The following is a 20,524-nucleotide window of genomic DNA, read 5'->3' as shown; positions in this document are numbered from 1 at the left end:
TTCCCCTCTGAGTCCTCTCCGAGGTCCTGACCTCAGAGGTCAGGGAATCCCAAAGTGCTCCTCTCAAGACACCATCCCAAAGCTCTCTGTCCCCCAAGGCTACAATCCCCTCCCGAGCAGCCTAGACAGCTCCAGACTACTGGCTTCCTTAAAGGACAGTCTTCTGGGCTTGTTTGGTGGGGCCATGCAGGGGAGGGGACATCAGCCCGGGTTCTAACCTCATTTCCCTTTCACTGCAGAGACAAATCCTCCACCCCCACCTGGCTTCAGTCTCCAGCGGAAGAAGAATTCAGAACTGACTGTCCTTGGTGGTTAGCTGGCTTTGTTTTCAGGCCAGAGAGGCGAATGATTAGTTAATGGTGTTAAGTGAAGGAAGGGGGTGGGGCAGGGAAGACAGCTCCATGCCTAGCCCTGGCCTGCCAGGGCACACAGCATCCTTCAGCCATTCCCACTCCAGCCCAGCAGACAAAACATTCTCATCCATTCAGCTCTGGGCCCATGGCCAGTCCATACATTCGCTCTGGAGGGGGAGCCAGGGTCCTCTCGTTTTCCCTGAAGGCTCCAAGCTGCAGCCCTGGCGGACCTGGGCTTTGCATGGCCTCTGGCTGGAGACCAATGGCCATGGAGGAGGGGTCGGCAAAGCTCTGAAAGACAAAGCTGGTGTGGTTTGCCAGTCATCTCTGCGTCATCCAAACGCCACCCCGGAGCATGCTCTCAAGTCACCTGGCCATCTCCAGGGTTTGCTGCCTCACCCTCCACATCCCGCAGCCAGCAGAGGGGTGGCCCTGGGCAACAGACCTCAACCCAAATCCAGGCCCCTATGTGGCAATCCCTGTTGAAGGCCCCCCAGCAGATGTGGACCCTTTTTCTGAGGTCAAGCTGCTGGGGTCTCTGTGAGGCAAGAGTCCCTCCCCCCAAGAGCAGAGGCCAGAAGACCCAGAGAGAAGTCAGGGTTTGGGGAGAAGGGTAGGGCTGCCCACCCAAGCAGAGCTGATTTGATTCCTCCCCCAGCTATGGACTCACAGTCAATAGGGCTGGGGAAGTCATGGGGTGGGGGGAAATCAGTGCTGCCGGAGGGACCCTTTCAATCATCAGGAGCAGCAACAGGTTTGCAGGGTCAGGCTGGGGACCCTCACCCATGAGCTCTTTCTTCTTCCTGTTTCTTTCTGGTAGGTGAAGGGAAACTGAGTCCCAGGGTAGGCTCCAGAGTGAAGAGGGAAGAAACATGATTCTCAAGGTCCAGGCCTGGACAAGTGTGAACACCTCGGGCCTGTGAATTCAGCCCCCTCCTTCCTTTCTCTGGTCAAAAGCTGGACTTGCAGGAGCTTGGGTGTGAAGGGACGGCCCGGAAGGCACTGTCTCCACTCCCCATACAGATACCTCTGGGTTTGTGGGACTGGCGCAGCGTTCTTCCCCCAAAGCTGCCAGTATTGTGAGCCTCAGGGGCAGTGCCAGACCGGTGGCAGCAGCAATTGTGCAGTCATTCTGGGAAGCGATCGAGGCCGGTCCGAATTCTCTGTGGCAGGGGAGGAGAGCCCGAGTGGGAGGCCCCTTGGGGACACTAAGGACCAGGTCCGCTCCTGCTCCTCCCCCAGGAGGTCCCCCAGGCGCTACATTGATTGGCAGGGGCTGAGCAGGGATAAGCCTGGCTGGTTTCGACCCGGGGCGACTCCAGGCATCCGGGCCAGCTTCTCCCCGCCGCCACCTCCGCCAGTCAGACCCCGAGACACCTGTCACTACACCCTCAGCCTTCCCAAGCCGGGGGCCTGGGTGTCCGTCTCCGGCCTACCTCCGGCAGCGCTCCTGGGCGCAGCTCCCGGGCTGGCGGCGCCGGGGCCCGCCCCCTAGGGCTGCGGCGCGCGGGGCGGGGGCGGGGGGCTGCGCGGGGCGGGGCGGCCCGGGTGTTCCAGGCCCCCTCCCCCGCCCCCCTGACGTCAGCCCCCGGCTGCCGCGAGCTGCTCACTTGGCTCTCGCCCTCCGGCCGGGAAGCATGGGCCTGCCCAGGCTGATCTGCGCCTTCTTGCTCTACGCCTGCTGCTGCTGTCGCCGCGCCGCGGGTGAGTGAGTTCGCAGGGGGGCCAGGAACGTGCCAGGGAGCAGAGCCAGCGGCGCGGCGAGGTCGGGGCATCGCGCCCGGGAGGATGCGCCTCCTTCCCGGGTCCCCGAGCCCCCGGCGCCTTTTGCGCATGCAACTCTTCTTTGCAGCCAGTTTGCAGCCTCGATCCTAGAGTATCCCGGGAGCAGCACTGGGAAGGCGGGGAGGAGGCTGCAGCTGGGAGCGGGAACGGGTGGAGCCCAGCCTCTCAGGGCGCTGGGGGGAGTCGTCCCTCAGGTGCTCACTCTGGGGCCCCGGAATTGGAGCGGGGCCGGAGGCACAGCTGGGGCGCATCCCCAAAGCCTGAATTCTGCGCTCGCCTGTTGCTGGAAAAGGCAGTTTCCTTCGCTGGAGGGGGTGCACCGTCCCACCCCTTTCCCCTCCCGCCTGGGCATCACGCCAGGCTGGAGGTGAGCGAGAGCGGGAGGTTCGGCGGCTCCCGCCCGAGCTGGGCGTTGGCAGGGGTTGCGGGGCGGTGTGGGTCGCCTCGCACCTCCCCGAGTGACGGGATCATAGGGGACAGAGATGAGGGATGGAGGATTCCCAGACTGGAAGCGCCCGCTGGCCTATTTTGGGGACTGCATTCAGGTGGGAAGAGCGCCCGGGCACCTCGGAGCGTTTCTCTGGATATGCCTGGTAGCTAGGCGCACTGGGGTCCACGCTGCCCTTGTATGGCCCGCAGCGGTGTCGCGTGTTTTCTTTTGGCTCCCATTCCGCCGTCCCAGCCGCTGTCGGCTAGGGAAGGGGAGGGCTAGGCAATACCCAGCTCGCTGGCCTCGTGCCCAGTGCCAACCACGTCCCTGGGGTATTCCAGGCTACTGCCTCCCTGGCTGACTTTATTTCTGGGGAAAGGGCTAAATCGGGCTCCATAGTTGCAGCTAGTCCAGCCCCAACCTGCCCTGCTCTTCTAGCTCTGGGAGAAGGAGTCAGGGGTCTGAGGCTCGGGGTTGGGGACCCCTCCACCTGCCCTTCTTGTCCGGGAGCCAGAGCAACAACCCAGGCATCCCAGAGTCCAGGCAGATGGTGTCGAGTGACATCACCTCCTCACAGGGCTGGCAGCACGCTGGCACCACTGACGTCACTTCTGCCCACTGCCTGGCCCTTGCCCTGACCCCTGGGCGAGACTCTGACCTCTCCATCCTTACCAGCTTTCCTGGGTGGGGTCACCAGGTGTGTGTGGAGTGTTCATGGAGGTGCTGCTGAGGGAGCATGAGACGGGAACTTCCGCCAGAGTTGGCCCGATGGGTCTTGTGGGATAGGGCAGAGATTTTGGAGGGCAGAGGGTAGAGTAGCGGTATCTTTCCCTGGGGTGGTGACACAAAGGGGCTTGTGTGCCCCAGCCTGGCACACGCCTTGCATTCCCACACTCTGAGCTCACCCGGAGAGGAGGGGGCCTGGAAGGAAAGGGGCCTTCCTCTTGGCCCAGAGCCTAGGTCGCCCCTCTCTGCCCCTCTACCAGCCTCAGCTGAAACTGCTTGGTGCCCAGTCTCTGCTGGGCTTCAAGGACCTGGGGTCTCCTGGATGGGGGAGAGGCTGGCCTGGGTGGGGCGCGGGTCGGGGAGTCGAGCGTTCAGAGGACAGGGCCCTCTGCAGACCCTCTGAGTGGCAGGAAGAACAGCTGCGGTAGCGCTGGAGAGAAGGATGGGCAGCAGCCAGAGCTGACACAGCTGTGGGGCCCCGTCTGCCTCCCCCAGGTGTGCCCGGAGAGGCTGAGCAGCCTGCACCGGAGCTGGTGGAAGTGGAAGTGGGCAGCACAGCCCTTCTGAAGTGCAGCCTCTTCCAGTCCCAAGGCAACCTCAGCCATGTCGACTGGTTTTCTGTGAGTGCTGGCCTCCCGTGAGAGCAGCCCAGCGGGTGGGGGGAGCTGGAGGGGGGAGGCTCTGCCCCTCCTGTAGCCCAGGACCCTCTCCTCCTCTGTATCCCTTCCCCGTAGGTCCACAAGGAGAAGCGGGTACTCATCTTCCGCGTGCGCCAGGGCCAGGGCCAGAGCGAACCTGGGGAGTACCAGCACCGGCTGAGCCTCCAGGACAGAGGGGCTACTCTGGCCCTGACTCAAGTCACCCCCCACGACGAGCGTATCTTCTTGTGCCAGGGCAAGCGCCCTCGGTCCCAGGAGCACCGCATCCAGCTCCGCGTCTACAGTGCGTGCCCCCTCGTCTGCCTGCTGGGTAGTGAGGGTGGTGGGACGCAGTCCCATGTCCCCCCCATTTCTCTTTTCTTGTAGAAGCTCCAGAGGAGCCAAATATCCAGGCCAATGCCCTGGGCATCCCTGTGAACAGTAAGGAGCCTTCGGAGGTGAGCTGTGTGGCGGGTGGGATGGGCAGCTGGTGTGCAGGAGCTGAGGTGGGGCTGGCAGGGTCTTGGAAGCAGGGAGACTCACACCCTGTCCTCCTTAGGTCGCTACCTGTGTGGGGAGAAATGGGTACCCCATTCCTCAAGTCATTTGGTACAAGAATGGTCGGCCTCTGAAGGAGGAGAAAAACCGTGAGTATCCCTTTCTGCTCCCAAAAACCACACTTGGGCCTGGCGTGGTGGCTCACACCTGTAATCTCAGCACTTTGGGAAGCCAAGTCAGGGGGATCTCTTGAGGCCAGGAGTTCGAGACCAGCTTGGACAACATAGAGAGACTCCGTCTCTAGAGAAAATAAAAACATTAGCTAGGTATGGTGGTGTGTGCCTGTGGTCCCAGCTACTTGGGAAGCTGAGGCAGGAGGATTATATGAGTCCAGGAAATGGAGGCTGCAGTGAGTAGGATTATGCTACTGCACTCCAGCCTGGGTGACAGAGTGAGACCCCATCTCTTAAAAAAAAAAATAAAGCCGGGCGCGGTGGCTCACGCCTGTAATCCCAGCACTTTGGGAGGCCGAGGCGGGTGGATCACAAGGTCAAGAGATCGAGACCATCCTGGTCAACATGGTGAAACCCCGTCTCTACTAAAAATACAAAAATTAGCTGGGCATGGTGGCGCACGCCTGTAATCCCAGCTACTCGGAAGGCTGAGGCAGGAGAATTGCCTGAACCCAGGAAGCGGAGGTTGCGGTGAGCCGAGATCGCGCCATTGCACTCCAGCCTGGGTAACAAGAGTGAAACTCTGTCTCCAAAAAATAAATAAATAAATAAATAAATAAATAAATAAAAGGCACTCGGCCCTTTCAAGCCTATTTCTTTTTTCTTTTTTTTTTTTTTTTTTTTTTTTTGAGACGGAGTTTCGCTCTTGTTACACAGGCTGGAGTGCAATGGCGCGATCTCGGCTCACCGCAACCTCCACCTCCTGGGTTCAGGCAATTCTCCTGCCTCAGCCTCCTGAGTAGCTGGGATTACAGGCACGTGCCACCATGCCCAGCTAATTTTTTTTTTGTATTTTTAGTAGAGACAGGGTTTCACCATGTTGACCAGGATGGTCTTGATCTCTCGACCTCGTGATCCACCCGCCTCGGCCTCCCAAAGTGCTGGGATTACAAGCTTGAGCCACCGCGCCCGGCCTCAAGCCTATTTCTATATATTTGCTCATACATATAAATATTTCTAGGCCAGGCACTCACACTTGTAATCCCAACACTTTGGGAGGCTGAGGCAGGTGGAGTTTAAGACCAGCCTGGCCAAGATGGTGAAACCCCATCTCTACTAAAAATACAAAAATTAACCCGGCGTGGTGGTGGGCTCCTATAATCCCAGCTACTTGGGAGGCTGAGGTTGCAATGAGCCAAGATCACACCACTGCACCCCAGCCTGGGCAACAGAGTGAGACTCCATCTAAAAAAAAAAAAAAAAAAAAAAAAAAAACTCTAGAACGATACAGGCTTTTGTTTTTTATTTTCTAAATCAGTTGTTCTTAACCAGGGGTGATTTTGTACCTCCTGCTCCTAGGAGAATTTGGCAGTGTCAGGAGCTAATTTTGGTTGTCACACATAGAGGGGGTGCTACTGGCATCTAGTGGGTAGAGAGGCCAAGGATGCCGCTTACATCCTGTAGCTCACAGGACAGCCCCCGCAGTGAAGAGTCAGTGTGGCCTGAGACATCGGTAGTACAGAGAAGCCCTGACTCAGTGGTGCTGTATGGTATCCATTGTTAGACTGTGTCTTTTGTACAGTCTTTCTGGGTTTGTCTATTTAGATCAACTGATTGCTTTGGCTACTGCCGAGGTTTCCATACTATGTGTAGCATGCGGTCGAGTTCACCATTCCCAGTTAGTGGACCTCTAGACGGCTGCACATTTTTATCATTGCAGCATTCTTTGCACACTTCCTTGGATATCTGCTGACATGTAAATGTTTTTCTAGGCTTGACCCAGAGCACTGAAGGTGCTGGGTTGAAGAGTTTCTAGCCTGCATTTGTACCTGGTCCTCTACAGGGGACAGGGGACTCTTTAGATGGTCCCCTGCCAACCCTGCTAGACAGTCCCAGGGCGAGGTTGGAGGTGGGGCTGAGGCTGTCTTCCTCCTCTTCCTCCCTGCCCAGGAGTCCACATTCAGTCCTCCCAGACTGTGGAGTCGAGTGGTTTGTACACCTTGCAGAGTATTCTGAAGGCACAGCTGGTTAAGGAGGACAAAGATGCCCAGTTTTACTGTGAGCTCAACTACCGGCTGCCCAGTGGAAACCACATGAAGGAGTCCAGGGAAGTCACCGTCCCTGTTTTCTGTGAGTACTGACCCGACTCTATGCTCACTGGGGCTGGGGCTGCTGGAAGCTCCCGCTGGCCCCTCCCTGTCCAGCCCAGGGTTGACTCATGGGCCAAGAGCTACTACCCTCTTTGCCTCTGCAGACCCGACAGAAAAAGTGTGGTTGGAAGTGGAGCCCGTGGGAATGCTGAAGGAGGGGGACCGCGTGGAAATCAGGTGTTTGGCTGATGGCAACCCTCCACCCCACTTCAGCATCAGCAAGCAGGTGCGGGGGTTTGTGCTCGGTGCAGATGGGGGTGTAAGCAGAGACTGAGGTGGAGTGGCAGGAGGTACACTCTGCTCACCTCCCCAGTCCTCCCCCAGAACCCCAGCACTAGGGAGGCAGAGGAAGAGACAACCGTCGACAACGGGGTCCTGGTGCTGGAGCCGGCCCGGAAGGAACACAGTGGGCTCTATGAATGTCAGGGCCTGGACTTGGACACCATGATATCGCTGCCGAGTGAAGCACAGGAACTGCTGGTGAACTGTGAGGGGCTGGGGACCCAGGATCGGGGGACCAGGTTGGGGCCATAGGGAACTGGCCCCGCCCTCCCGGGTGACATGATTGCTGTACCCCTAGATGTGTCTGACGTCCGAGTGAGTCCTGCAGACCCTGAGAGACAGGAAGGCAGCAGCCTCACCCTGACCTGTGAGGCAGAGAGTAGCCAGGCTCTCGAGTTCCAGTGGCTGAGAGAAGAGGTACCCAGGCAGGGCTGGGGCAGGGGGCTGATGGGTGGGTGGGGCTGGGGGTGACAAGAGTTTACTCTTTCCCAGATCCTCTGACCCATCTCTCACCCCAGACAGGCCAGGTGCTGGAAAGGGGGTCTGTGCTCCAGTTGCACGACCTGAAACGGGAGGCAGGGGGTGGCTACCGCTGTGTGGCATCTGTGCCCAGCATACCCGGCCTCAACCGTACACAGCTGGTCAACGTGGCCATTTTTGGTGAGACCCTCCCTCTGGGCAGAGACCAGGTCACTCCAAAGTGGGGTTGTTTTAAGCTCTTTGACAAAAAGCCACCTGCTGCCCTTGGGCACTCTGGTGGGGAAGGGGAGGCAGGCTAGCCAGGCTTGCCGCCTCACCCCTCCCTACTTCCCCAAGGCCCCCCTTGGATGGCATTCAAGGAGAGGAAGGTGTGGGTGAAAGAGAACACGGTGTTGAACCTGTCTTGTGAAGCGTCGGGGCACCCCCGGCCCACTATCTCCTGGAACGTCAACAGCACGGTGAGCAGGTGTCTCTGCCATGCTCTCCTCATCCCTGCCTGGACTTTGCGGCCAGGACCAGAGATCCTCCCCATTCCCTGAGCTGCCCGCTTCCTTTCCTTGCAGGCAAGTGAACAAGACCAAGATCCACAGCGAGTCCTCAGCACCCTGAATGTCCTCGTGACCCCAGAGCTGTTGAAGACAGGTGTCGAATGCACGGCCTCCAACGACCTGGGCAAAAACACCAGTGTCCTCTTCCTGGAGCTGGGTGAGGCCCGCACCCCTGCAGGGAATGGCAGGGGCAGGCCCAGGCACGGGCAGTAACTTGCGCTTCTCCTAACCCCCCTCCCTCTGCCTCCTAGTCACTTTAACCACCCTCACACCAGACTCCAACACAACCACTGGCCTCAGCACTTCCACTGCCAGTCCTCATACCAGAGCCAACAGCACCTCCACAGGTAAGCCAGGCCTGGCAAGAGAACAGGGCTGTGCCAGGGCAACCTTTTGGCCCTGTCCCTCCTCAGAGAACCCTGTCCAGAAAGGTGTGTAGCAGCCCCATATTCTGTCGGCTCTGGACTGGCTGGGGCAGCGATGGTGACAGGTTGGCCTCAAGCAGGCAGTGACAAGGAGTGTCTTTGTGGCGCAGAGAGAAAGCTGCCGGAACCGGAGAGCCAGGGCGTGGTCATCGTGGCTGTGATCGTGTGCATCCTGGTCCTGGCGGTGCTGGGTGCCGTCCTCTATTTCCTCTACAAGAAGGGCAAGCTGCCGTGTGGGCGCTCAGGCAAGCAGGAGATGTAAGCCCAGCACCGGCCCTCCGCCCCCGCCCAGCCTGCTGCCTGCCCAGCACCGCCTGCCCCTTGAGAGCAGGAGCGGGGCCCTGGGCCGGGGTGTCCCCACGCCACTGCCCACTGCCCAGCTTCCATCAGCCACACGGTCTCATGACCTGCTTCCCTGCCCTGAAGCAAGGAGCCCTCATCCATCCCACATCCTTCACGGCGGGCCCTTCCCTTCCTGTGGCCCCGAGGTGCCAACCTCTCGCCTCCCTCCCTCCTCCCAGCACGCTGCCCCCGTCTCGTAAGAGTGAACTTGTAGTTGAAGTTAAGTCAGATAAGCTCCCAGAAGAGATGGGCCTCCTGCAGGGCAGCAGCGGTGACAAGAGGGCTCCGGGAGACCAGGTAGGAGGCGGTTCCTGTGGCCAGAGCCTGCCACATCCTCAGGGCCCGGGGGCCGCAGGGCTAACAGTTCTAACTCTGTCCTTTATCCCTCTTTGTTGGAGATAGGGAGCAGGCCCCCTCTTGCCTTCTTAACACTACTCACAGATGGCAGGGCCAGGCAGGTGGCTGAGGGAGCTGGAGAAAGACTGAGAAAGACCTGTCCCATCACCATCACCTTTTCCTGACCAATGCCCATGGCTCTCTGTGGCCATTTCACCAGTGCAGCCAGACGGGGGCCATCTCCTTCGCTGGCCTGCCATACCCATCCTCGCTTCCTCCCCAAGGCTGCCGCACCGAGTTCATCAGCTTCTGCTTCCATCTCTCCTTCCTCAGTGCTCACACCTTCAACTCTGAGCACCGTCTCCGTGTTCCCCTCTTCTCCTCTACCCACTTTTAGGGAGAGAAATACATCGATCTGAGGCATTAGCCCGGAATCACTTCAGCTCCCTTCCCTGCCTGGAACTTTCTCGGCTCCCTGCTCGCTCCTTGCAGTCAAAGCCTTCAAAGGGACTAGACAGAAACCACCTGCTCCCCTCGCCAGCACACCCCCTTTCAGAGGGCCACTGGGTTAGGACCAGAGCTGACCTGAAGACCTCACCTGCCCCTGGAAGGCCTGCTTTTCAGGGACCAGTCCACCACCATCTCCACGTTGAGTGAAGCTCATCCCAAGTGAGGGGCCTGTCTCCCGAGTGGGTAGGAGAGTTTCTTGCAGAACGTGTTTTCTCTTCACATATTATGGGCTTAAATGCCTGGCTCCTGCCAGCAGCTGAGCTGGGTAGCCTCTCTGAGCTGGCTTCCTGCCCCAAAGGCTGGCTTCCATCATCCAGGTGCGCCACTGAAGTGAGGATGCACCGGAGCCAGGCGCCTGCTCACGAAGGGCGCCGTTCACACAGGCTTCGGCGAGCACCCCGGCAGCATCCAGAAGCAGCTGCAGTGTTACTGCCGCCACCCTCCTGTCTGCCTCTTCAAAGTCTCCTATGAGTTTTTCTTTGGGCAGAAGCTAGGAACTGGTATCATTCCTTAAAAAATAATGTGCCTGCAGTGAGGAAGCCGGGCAGTTTTTGATTCAGGTGAATTAGCCTCAATCCCGCCGTGTTCACTTGGCTCCATGGCCCTCTTGATGAATCATGTAAGACTGAAAGGTGGGGCAGGAAGTGGACAAAGATGAGATCTACGCTGTCCTTTTTGGGGATTAAAGCTATGGTTATATTAGCACCAAATTTCTACAAACCAAGCTCATGGGCCCGGACCCTCGGATAAGGGCCCAAATGAGAGAATGGTACTTAGGGATGAACAACGGGCCTGGCTAGAGCTTTGGGGTGCGCGTGTGTGTCTGTGTGTGTGCACACGTATGTGTGTATATGTGGTTTTGTCAGGTTGTGTGTAAATTTGCAAATTGTTTCCATTATATATGTGTATATATATTATATATATATATATATATATATGAAAAATAAAGCTTAATTGTCCCAGACACCTTACGTTGCTTTTTGTTCATCATGGGTACCACAGGAACCTGGAGGCCTCTGAAACTACAACCAAAGGCACACAAAACTGTTTCCAGTTGGCAGCAGAGATCAGGGGTTACTTCTGCTTCTGAGCAAATGGCTAAAATTCTACCACAGAGCGGACAGTCCCCTTACTTTTCAGCAGCCAAACTGCCCTGATGGAGGCAGCACACAGGGCCTGGCAGGAGCTGTGGCCCCTTCCTATGCTTTCCTGCCACTTAGAATTGCCCTTGAGACAGCAGTTCAGGTCACACCATGAGAAAGGGTCCTTGGCATTTGGCCCTACAGCAACTTGTATATTGCCTCCCAACCCCCTGAATGAGCAAGAACTCAAGTCAGCTACAACAAAAGAAACTTTATTTAAAAATATTTTTTTTTTTTACAGACATGGGTGCTTGAAAAAGCTCTTTAGTTAACTGTGTATGGAAATGAAAAAAATTAATAAATAACATTAGTATAACAGACCTCTAAACATTAATACATTGGCAAAATAAAATGGACTTAAAATGAAAATGAATCTTAAAGCTCTGCTATTCTCTGTAAGAATATTTACCTTCTGTTTTATTCTTTACAGGTGAGAATGATTAAATACTGCTAATATAAATTTTTTTATATTAATGACACATTTTTAAAATAGTCCACGAAAATCTCATCTATGTGTTTGTTTTCTTAACACTGATATACAAATTGGGACTCTACATTCGGGAGAAAGCATCAAGTTATCTCCAGCACCTCCAGGCTAAGAATTTCAAAATCTTGAATAAGGAGGACTTTAAAACTCCTATCTTCCAATTCTTTATTAAAGGCAAGGGAACACTGAGGAAAGGGTAAGAGATAAGTAAAATGTTACATAGAAAAACTTTTGCTAAAGCTCACTATGGTCACATTACTGAGGACAGGCTTCTGGTCCGTGTTCCTTGCTGCCCTTCCCTGGGGAAACCAGGCCCTGCAGAGGGCACTAGCTGCTTAATGCTATAAGTCTGAGGTCTTCAAATGAAAGGCCAGCCATGTCTGATGGGGGCTGGGGGTGGGGGCAGGAGGTTTAGACCAGTTCAGGATCCAGCAAGAAGAAAAAACCACCAACCTCCCCTTCTCAGGAGAGTCCATCCTACACTCCTCCACGTAGTTGGGTAATTAATGTCATCAGGAGGCTAGGACACTTAAAATGGTCCAGAAGTCACCTGGAAATTGTGGAACATTCTGTCTCTTGCAGGAGACAAGGCATTCAACCTGATAACTAAGCTTGTGATTGGAACCAATCGAATGATCCCAGGGTACAACGCTTCTCTCCTCCACTGAAGCCTCATGGCAGGGGAAAGGGACTCTGGATACAATGCACCTGTATGCCACCTCTTCAGTCACAGAGAGCATTCTTTCCTGTCCCATAGACACTAGGGACTAATGATACTCAAGGTAGAGGAGTTCCGACTCTGGTATTTCCATATTAAGTCCTAAAATGCAGCCTGGGATACAGTGCTGCCTTAGAAAGGCACAAAACATTTGACTTTTTTTTTTCAGTGTGCTAAAAATTGTTTTGTTTTGAATAAAGGAAAAAGATATATAAGGTTAAAAATCCCAAGTCACCACAGCCAGAAAGCAGATGTAGGAGGTACCTCATAGCTGCCATGCCCCTACTACGCTTCAGCAGGAAGTCAGGCTTTTCTTTCAAGGCCAAGACACTAGAACAGTGCTGAGCAGGGTAGGTCAGGAGGCGTTTACTCTCATGGGCATTGCATTGCACGCTCGCTCACCCAGACAGCAGGAGAAAGAGGCCATGGAAGACAACACGTGGTCTACAGACTCCTAAGTGATTCTCTGCCTCTCCAGTTTTAAAAACAGCCATAAGCATGGCTACCCTCACCCACAACAAGGTCAGAGGTAGGTAGGGAGGAGGGAGCTGACACCCAGGCACCCAGGACACCCCACTTCAGGGCTCAGCATGGAGGTGGCGCAAGGCCTGAGGAGTTGCATACAGCATGTATTGAGCAATACTCCTCTCTGGCCTCCCGTCTGATTTAGGGGTAGAAGGAGAATGTAGGAGAGGCAATGGGGCGGCAGGGAGGGGGGAGGGCTGACATTCCTTTTTGAGACTGAATCAGGCAATCAGGACTCTGCTGCTTTCTTCAGCTACCAAATCAGGAGATTTGAGGCTGGCTTTTGGGCTTTGCCCTGTACAAACATAGAGTGGTCAGCTGCATTTTTCTGAAGCTCTGTACCCAGGAAGGGGTGGCAGGAGAGCCACCCAGCTTAGTCTCTCCGTCAATAGCCGGCCCTTCCACCTGTGCTTCCCACCTGACTCACCATGGCCACTCGGAGATTGCTCTCCCCATCCCTATTTTTCCATCTCTCACTCTTTACTACTTTCCAGAACCAAGAAACACTGGCATTTCCCAATGAAACCAACCCAGACTTCCTGTAACACGGCGAAGGCACATGGCACTGCTGTCCCTCTGCTGCTTAACTCAGGAGCCTAGACTACAACATCAAAGGCGAAGTCTGACAACCCACCCTTCCTCCCTTGATGGACATCTTTGGATTATTATCTGTGTGTATCAAATGACTCTCGTAGTTTAAAAAACTTTTAAGTAAGGCAGTATGAAATGCCTTACAGTGTCTAAGATGAGATAAAATATAAGATCAAAAGATTCAAGCAAGCAAAAGTACGGCTTTAAAAAAAACAGAAAAGGAAAGCTTTTATACAGGACTAAAAAGAAAGCAATTGCCAGAAGACACAGGTATACTGTCTAGCGAGCTCTCAATAAAAACTCTATCCTAAGCTGGAATCTGTATTTGATTTCTATCCTGGCAACTGCTCCAATATTATATATTCTTACTGGCTCTGGCAAAGTAGTTTCTGAGGTGCCTAGGAAGGCTTGCCTGAGAACATTACTGCAGAGCAGCCCTCACACAGGAGGAAATGAGACAGTAAGGAGGAGGGTGGAGAAGACAGGCCACAAGTCCAGAGAATGAACACATTTTCAGTCACTCAAACCTGAAAAGAAGTCCATGGGTAGTGGCTACAGTGGAACCTGTTACGAGATTCTGCTCTCTAAATAACACGATTCAGAAGGCAGAAGACCTGAGGCTGAATGGAGGCAAAGGAAGGCCACCCAGGAACAGCTAGCTCTGGAACAGCACAGGCTGGCCCACAAGAGGGAGGTAAGAAATCTTGGATGCCAAGACTGACAAAGGGAAGAAAAACAGGAAATAGGGACAATGACCAGAATTAAGTTAAACCTAAGAATTTCTATGATGTCCTGGACAAACTCCGGTGCCTTCCTTTCCACTAGCAAAAAGGCAGGAGTAGCGGCTTTACTCCCTGAGTAGAAGCCTTTTTAGGATGTCTGTGGAGTCTCTGCCCCCTTCTCTAAGAAGCTCCCTGTCTCCAGCTGAAGGAGTCTGCCACATCTCTGCTCTCCCTGGCAAGGCCAACTGTTCAGGGATAGATACTTGATCAATGTGCTGGGCTAAATGTAGTTTTTCTTAAGAATATGAAGTATAGGAAATTGAGAATTTGTTCACAGTGATCCCCAGAGTTGGAAGGTGGTGTGGATTCGAGGACTGGAGTGCCTATTTGAGGGCCACACATCCCATAAGCAGACTGTGAAGTGGGAGGAAGAAACAGGTGCAAAGCTCTGCAGCTCAGCTCCACCAGAGAACCAACAGCACGTCCCATCCTGGGTCCTATGAAACAACCCGCGTCCTTCTAATGACCCCCTCCTTTCTTACGCTTGAACATCTGTTTCTTGTATCCAAAGGATCCCTAAGCAGAACAGTCAAGAATACAACCTCGACTATCTTCCACTATCCACCATCCTCTAGGCATTAAGCAGTTCTATGTATTCCTAACAAAAGACCACTCATGGAGACTGAGTTGAAAGGAGTGACAGTAATAGTTAAGCTGAGTTAGAGTTCTTTAGATTGAACTTCTAAAGCTCTAAGGTCTGGGAGAATAATGTGTGGACATTAAGTTTCAGGGTCCCTAAACTCTTTGCTCCTAGCGGGGAGGTAAAGGCTGACAATTAGAGGACTGATGGAGTTCAATCTGTATTAATGTCTGGCTCTTGGAAGACCAAACAACTGACTGAGGATCAGGACCCAAAGATCAGTACCCACACCTCCCGCCCTTCTAAAACACAGAGTTGGCTGCAGAGGTTGTTGAAAAACTGGAAAACCAATTCCAAATAGTACAGGACACGGTGACAGGCTGCAGAAGGGTGATATGAAAATTCTCCCAACAAAGGGGATTAGGGACACAGCAGCTCAGGAAAAAGTTCAAGGAAGGCACTAGATTGGAAAGGGACATGTGGGTAGATGCTTTGTTTAAACATTTAATGCCTTACTGTGCAACTCTGAGCCAACTTACCCTTCAACTCACCAAACAGATTCCAATGAAATACATAAAAACAGTAGGTATCCATGAGACTTACATCAAGGAATCTCCCAGGCATTATCAAAGCTATAGGAGACAACAAGGGATAATGGAAGAATCTTGGCCTGCTATTAACCAGGATAGCTCTACAAGGAAAGGTCCGTCTACGTGAAAGAGCTGTGAATACAAACTGCACAATCTTATTGGGAAGAGTTATTTTAAGGTCAAATGCAGAGGCTAAGAGAGACGACGTACAATCCCCTAAACATCAGTAAACTATCATGCAGTGGCAAGAGAAGGACACATACCTGACAGTTTCGGCACATGGTCATCACACATAAACATTTGCTGGATGAAGAAACGAACTGTTACAGCCAGGTCAATAGTCAGAAACTATTTTTCAATGAACAGTGGTCATTCCAAAGTCAGAAAGGCCAACGGCAAGAAGGGGGGCTTATAGTTTGAGAAGGTCTAATCTTCTGACTTTCATGATGTGAGGTAGGAGAATATTCTGCTTTATCACCATTGTTGAACACCTACAAAAAGAACTCGATCTTAAAGGGAATATACAGGTGGTCCCTAGTTTTTACAAGCAAGTTTTGTTATAAAAATTTGTAAGTTGACTGTTTGGACCATAAACACATTTTACTTTCTATAGAGAAAACATGTATTTTAACAGTGATCAGGCCGGGCGCGGTGGCTCAAGCCTGTAATCCCACCACTTTGGGAGGCCGAGGCGGGTGGATCACAAGGTCGAGAGATCGAGACCATCCTGGTCAACATGGTGAAAACCCGTCTCTACTAAAAATACAAAAAATTAGCTGGGCATGGTGGCACGTGCCTGTAATTCCAGCTACTCAGGAGGCTGAGGCAAGAGAATTGCCTGAACCCAGGAGGCGGAGGTTGCGGTGAGCCGAGATTGTGCCATTGCACTCCAGCCTGGGTAACCAGAGCGAAACTCCGTCTCAAAAAAAAAAAAAAAAAAGAGTGATCAACAGTGACTCCCACCTCCCTTAACCAGAAAAAAAAATCTTTTAAATCCACGAAATAGCTAAATACTACTAATAGTACTATCCCACATCGTGAGCCACAGTAATGAGGGTCCGTGTGAGGAGAGAAGGGGGCTGGAAGAATGGCAGATTATGTAGCATGGGACTGGGGGGAGACGAGCGAGTGGAAGAGAGTAGCTACCTACAGGCAGAGAGCACTATTCACAAAAATATTACAGATACATGCTGAGATGAGAAGCTGCCTGGTCTATCACTTAACTAAAGGGAGGTATATTAAGAGCCCACAGGTAAGAACCCTTTATTTTAGTGGAAGGAACATGGGCTGCTGGAAAGGTCCAGTTGTGGTGGCTGCAAAGCAGTGACGCAGCAACAAGGCAGCTCGGGAAGCAACCCGCGAAGACACAGGGAAAGCACGAAACTGAGCTGAATACAACAGCCCAGTGAATATGAGAAAAAGGAGAACAAAGTGGAGGGATAAGGGGATGGGCTTGCCAAAAATGGCAGAACCTAAAGTCTGTTCATCAATGGCAGTTCCAGTTAAATTCAGAGCAGAGCCAAAGAATTTTAAATTGCCGTACAAATGGAGGATGAAGAATGGGTTACTGATGCCTTAGTCAACAGAAAATATTAACAATTAAGCTTTTGAGAATAACCTCAAAACAAAAGCCACATGAAAACCTTCCTTAGTCTTGCCTGGAAATCACAGACACAGACCCAGGTATGTCCTCAGAGCACCCAGTCAAAGGAAAAATCCTCATGAAATGATCCAAAACCTTGAAGGCTGGCAGACAACTGTGACAAATTAATACCCAAGCCCATCCATGGGGCACATGCACAACACAGGGAGCTGGAGCCTCAGTTCCAGGCTGATTCAGAGCCACACAGGACTCAAAAAAGGAAAAGTCGAGACTGCCCTTAGCTTATGCAGTAGGGACAATAATTTCCAGAGAAGATTTAGATGCACGGAAAAGGCAAAAGATACATAGCCAGTGCTTTGTCTTCTGAACAGATCTTCAGACTACGGGCAATATCTGCAGATTAAAAAATCACAATATGGACGGGCCTGGAAACGGCTACCATTTTTTCTAGTTCTTTGTCTAGGCCTTCAATATTTAAAATGTAGCCGGGCGCGGTGGCTCAAGCCTGTAATCCCAGCACTTTGGGAGGTCGAGGCGGGTGGATCACGAGGTCAAGAGATCGAGACCATCCTGGTCAACATGGTGAAACCCCGTCTCTACTAAAAATACAAAAAATTAGCTGGGCATGGTGGCGCTTGCCTGTAATCCCAGCTACTCAGGAGGCTGAGGCAGGAGAATTGCTTGAACCCAGGAGGCGGAGGTTGCGGTGAGCCGAGATCGCGCCATTGCACTCCAGCCTGGGTAACAAGAGCGAAGCTCCATCTCAAAAAAAAAAAAAAAAAAAAAAAAAAAAAAATGCAAAACTGAACGTTACCTCAAATGGAACAGTATGCGTACTGGCGTTTAGAAGTCGCCGGTGGTCTACTGTTTGCTATTCGTTGCCACTCTCCTCTGCCCCACTCCACCCCAATTCGGGACCACCTCACCTAATGGTGGGCTATGCCGCTTTATGCCATGTAGAGAAGACACTGGGTAATCACAGCAAATCAACACAAGGTCCTGTACTGCCTACTCTTAGGAACATAAATGGCTCTGAGGCCAGAGGATAAAACCAAAAGATCTAGAAGTAGCTGAATGCCAAGAGACGAGTTAGAACAAGTTTTAGTTCCAAAGGTGATAAGACTGAAAAGAAAACTGATCCAAGGAGGGACATTTCTGTCTAGATCTAAAGATAAAAGCATGATTTAGATTTTCAGGAAGACAGATTTATTAAAGAGCAGGCTTGCTTCTGACATGGAGAAAGGTTATACGCTGCTTAAGGGAGTCAGCAAAACACTCTGGACAGTATACTAACTGAACTCGAGGGATCATTTACCAGCAATATAAAGGAACTGACTAATGGTTCTCCAAACTGGACCCTTAATCTTCTTTATGAACTTGCAATTACACAAACTGCCAGCATATATTGTCTTTGACTGTAATTTATTCACCGAATGATGTCTAATACTGTGAAGAACACAGTAATTACAGAGACTATTTAGGACCTCAGATGAAGAGGAAAAGGGAAGGAAAGGAGGAAAGAGACGTTACATTCCCAAAGCCACAGGCACATGAAAAAACCACATCATCAGGAGGCAGCAAGGCAGGGAAGGTGCTATCAGCAAGAGGCTGTGTCACCATGGGTATTATCCCCACTCCTTAAAGGGAAAAGGAAAACCATTGCTGAAAATCTAACTCGTATTCCTCATAATCAAATGAAGACTGAAATTAGTTTACTGGGAAGAAAACATTGAACGGATAAATCCTTACTCTCTATTTTGTGCATTTAAATAGCATGTGAACGAAGCTTCCTAAAAGCTTTCTGGTATTCTGGCCAGAAAGTCATCCTGGAAATACATGTTTTTCCCTTCTTCATTAAGTAAAAAGACTCATGACCTATATCAGAACGTATACCTGGCACCAAGGCAACTGACTCCCACAGACTCTTTTCTGGGGAGGGCATGGAATGTATTTGAAGGCCTCTATCTCAAATCGGTCATTATACAATTAGGATAATCAAAACATCTTAATAAATTCAATGTTCCTATAGAAACAGTGTTTTGGAGTGACCAGTGTTAGCTGCTAGTATCAAACATGACTATAATAGGGTAGCTACAGTACTTTTCCTCCCACCTATCTACCAAACAAACCAATACTATCATACACAATAAAGAACATCCCATAAGCTGCTTGGCCTCAGTAAGGCTGGTCATAGCAACTCCACTGCCAATGACAGAACACCAAGAAGGATGAGGAAGAAGCTGATGGGGAAAGGACAGAGGGAGGGTGTTCTAAAAATGTAAGACTTTAGCTATGCACATGATAATATAAGCCAAAGGGGAGTGTTGAAGCTGTAATACACACTAGGCTTGGGTTTAATACCACAGTAGATGGAAGTCTTTAAAAGATTCCTTCCTAAACCTTTTGTGATAATTCCTTGCCTGGAATTAACACACACAGCAGGTTAATCTTATAATCACGAGGACACACACAACCACAGGCAGACAGACACACACATGGCCACATTCTTAACCTAGGAAGTCTTAAGTCCTCAATTAGGATTTCCAGCACAATATTTGTTTTACGGCTTTCTGGACTGTTCCCCAGGTAGGTTACCATGTAATAAAATCCACACGCTCTCTATGTGGGAACTGAAGGACACCCTCAAATGCACTCTCAAGACCCATAAAATAATAAAACATACTAGCTGCTCCATTTGCAGTTCACTGCTTTGAAATTTTGGAACCACTGATGTGATATCCCACAGAGAGGGCAAGACTTCACTGTGAAGTCTCCAAAGGAACTCCTGCCCTTTTAGGTGCTACTTGAGTAATAACTCCCAACTCACTGGTCCTCTAAACCTGCAGCAAGGAGGTGGTGTGCTAGGTAGCTACATGGGCAGGAGAAGAAATAGAAACAAATTCCCGGAGGATGTTTTTGGCCATCTCGATGTTGTTCTGGGCAATGACCAAAGCTTTCTGGATGTCCTGGTAGGAGTATCCCTGACTCAGGAGGTTCTCAATCTCACTGGAGAGCTGAGGTGAGGCGGTGGCAGCAGAGGAGGCAGCACTGCTACCTTGCTGACAGTTGACAGCTTTCCGTTCAGAGTTGATTCTCCGAGGGAATGGTTTAGGAGGCCTCTCGGGAACCTGGGAACCTTCGGTGACATCTAGAAGAAACAGTAAAGAAAACATTTGCAAATCTGGGGAAATCCTCATTTAACGACAGCAATAGTAAAAAATGTGCTAATATCAAGATAGTATTGACTTCTTGTAAATTGGGTACATGTGCTCTTCAGTCACAAGCCTGGGTTTTATAGGTTCAAGGGTTTTAAGGTATAGCCTCCTCCTTTTCACAATAAAAACAACCTTCTACATATACCATCCACCTGTTCTATGAACAACAACCACTGCAGTCATAACATCTGCATTATGCTTTACACTAAGCAACATGTTTGTGTACATGTAATTGTCTGTTTTAATTCTGAGGGGACCAGAGAAGATACTAAACTTATCCTTCTACAAATAAGGAAAAAGACAGAAATAAGTTGCAATAAGGAAGCATTAGCCAAGGCTGAGTGGGGATCACTGCTCGTCTGGGCAAGTGAAGGCTGTAAATCTTTTTCACCAGCTGTCTGTCCTGAAGGCTATGACAACAACTCTGGCTGCTGCCCTACCAGGCAGCCACAGGTTCAAGAAGGGCAGCATCCAATAGTTAAGGCCCAACATGAGCTGGCTCTAGGCCCATTCTGTGTGTGTTGCAGAGCCAGCATGCCTTCTTTCCAATGGAACAGAGCGCAGGAAAAAGGAATGTGTGATGAGCCAGGTGTCGTGGCAGACAGCTGTAATCCC

At 51.6% G+C, this 20,524-nt stretch overlaps 2 protein-coding genes across 6 annotated transcripts in view; one reads left to right on the top strand and one right to left on the bottom strand.

The window, feature by feature from the left end:
* The first annotated feature begins 1,932 nt into the window (after positions 1–1,932).
* MCAM (melanoma cell adhesion molecule) lies at positions 1,933–10,647 on the top strand. Of its 3 annotated transcripts, none has more exons than XM_010334437.3 (16): positions 1,933–2,057; positions 3,790–3,914; positions 4,029–4,236; positions 4,320–4,390; positions 4,492–4,579; positions 6,554–6,733; positions 6,858–6,979; positions 7,078–7,240; positions 7,334–7,452; positions 7,554–7,695; positions 7,852–7,973; positions 8,079–8,220; positions 8,315–8,410; positions 8,599–8,746; positions 9,010–9,127; positions 9,564–10,647. In XM_010334437.3, the coding sequence occupies exons 1-16, from the start codon at positions 1,991–1,993 to the stop codon at positions 9,591–9,593; spliced, it is 1,941 nt and encodes a 646-aa protein (XP_010332739.1). In that variant the 5' UTR covers positions 1,933–1,990; the 3' UTR covers positions 9,594–10,647. The 3 variants fall into 3 exon arrangements, with proteins under 3 accessions (XP_010332739.1, XP_074256829.1, XP_074256830.1); XM_074400728.1 differs by having other exon boundaries at positions 1,939–2,057; positions 8,339–8,410; XM_074400729.1 differs by lacking the exon at positions 9,010–9,127 and having other exon boundaries at positions 1,940–2,057.
* Positions 10,572–20,524, bottom strand: part of CBL (Cbl proto-oncogene) — a 100,220-nt gene continuing 90,267 nt past the window's right edge. For all 3 annotated transcript variants that reach the window (XM_039471382.2, XM_074400726.1, XM_074400727.1), the window contains one exon: positions 10,572–19,842. In XM_039471382.2, the coding sequence (XP_039327316.2) occupies positions 19,556–19,842 (287 nt within the window). In that variant the 3' untranslated portion in view covers positions 10,572–19,555. The remainder of the gene's footprint in view (positions 19,843–20,524) is intronic.

This window comes from Saimiri boliviensis, chromosome 6 (genome assembly GCF_048565385.1).
Source record: "Saimiri boliviensis isolate mSaiBol1 chromosome 6, mSaiBol1.pri, whole genome shotgun sequence".
Classification (NCBI taxonomy): Eukaryota; Metazoa; Chordata; class Mammalia; order Primates; family Cebidae; genus Saimiri; species Saimiri boliviensis.
Note: the sequence above shows the minus strand (reverse complement) of the source record. Positions and strands in the feature narration are given on the sequence as shown.

What these genes read in the sequence shown, in the direction of transcription:
- MCAM (XM_010334437.3), top strand. Translation starts at nt 1,991, where the DNA reads ATGGGCCTGCCCAGGCTGATCTGCGCCTTCTTGCTCTACGCCTGCTGC. An exon ending in ACAGTAAGGAGCCTTCGGAG is followed by an intron (nt 4,391 to 4,491) that starts GTGAGCTGTGTG and finishes TGTCCTCCTTAG; the next exon opens with GTCGCTACCTGTGTGGGGAG. An exon ending in CCTGGAACGTCAACAGCACG is followed by an intron (nt 7,974 to 8,078) that starts GTGAGCAGGTGT and finishes CTTTCCTTGCAG; the next exon opens with GCAAGTGAACAAGACCAAGA.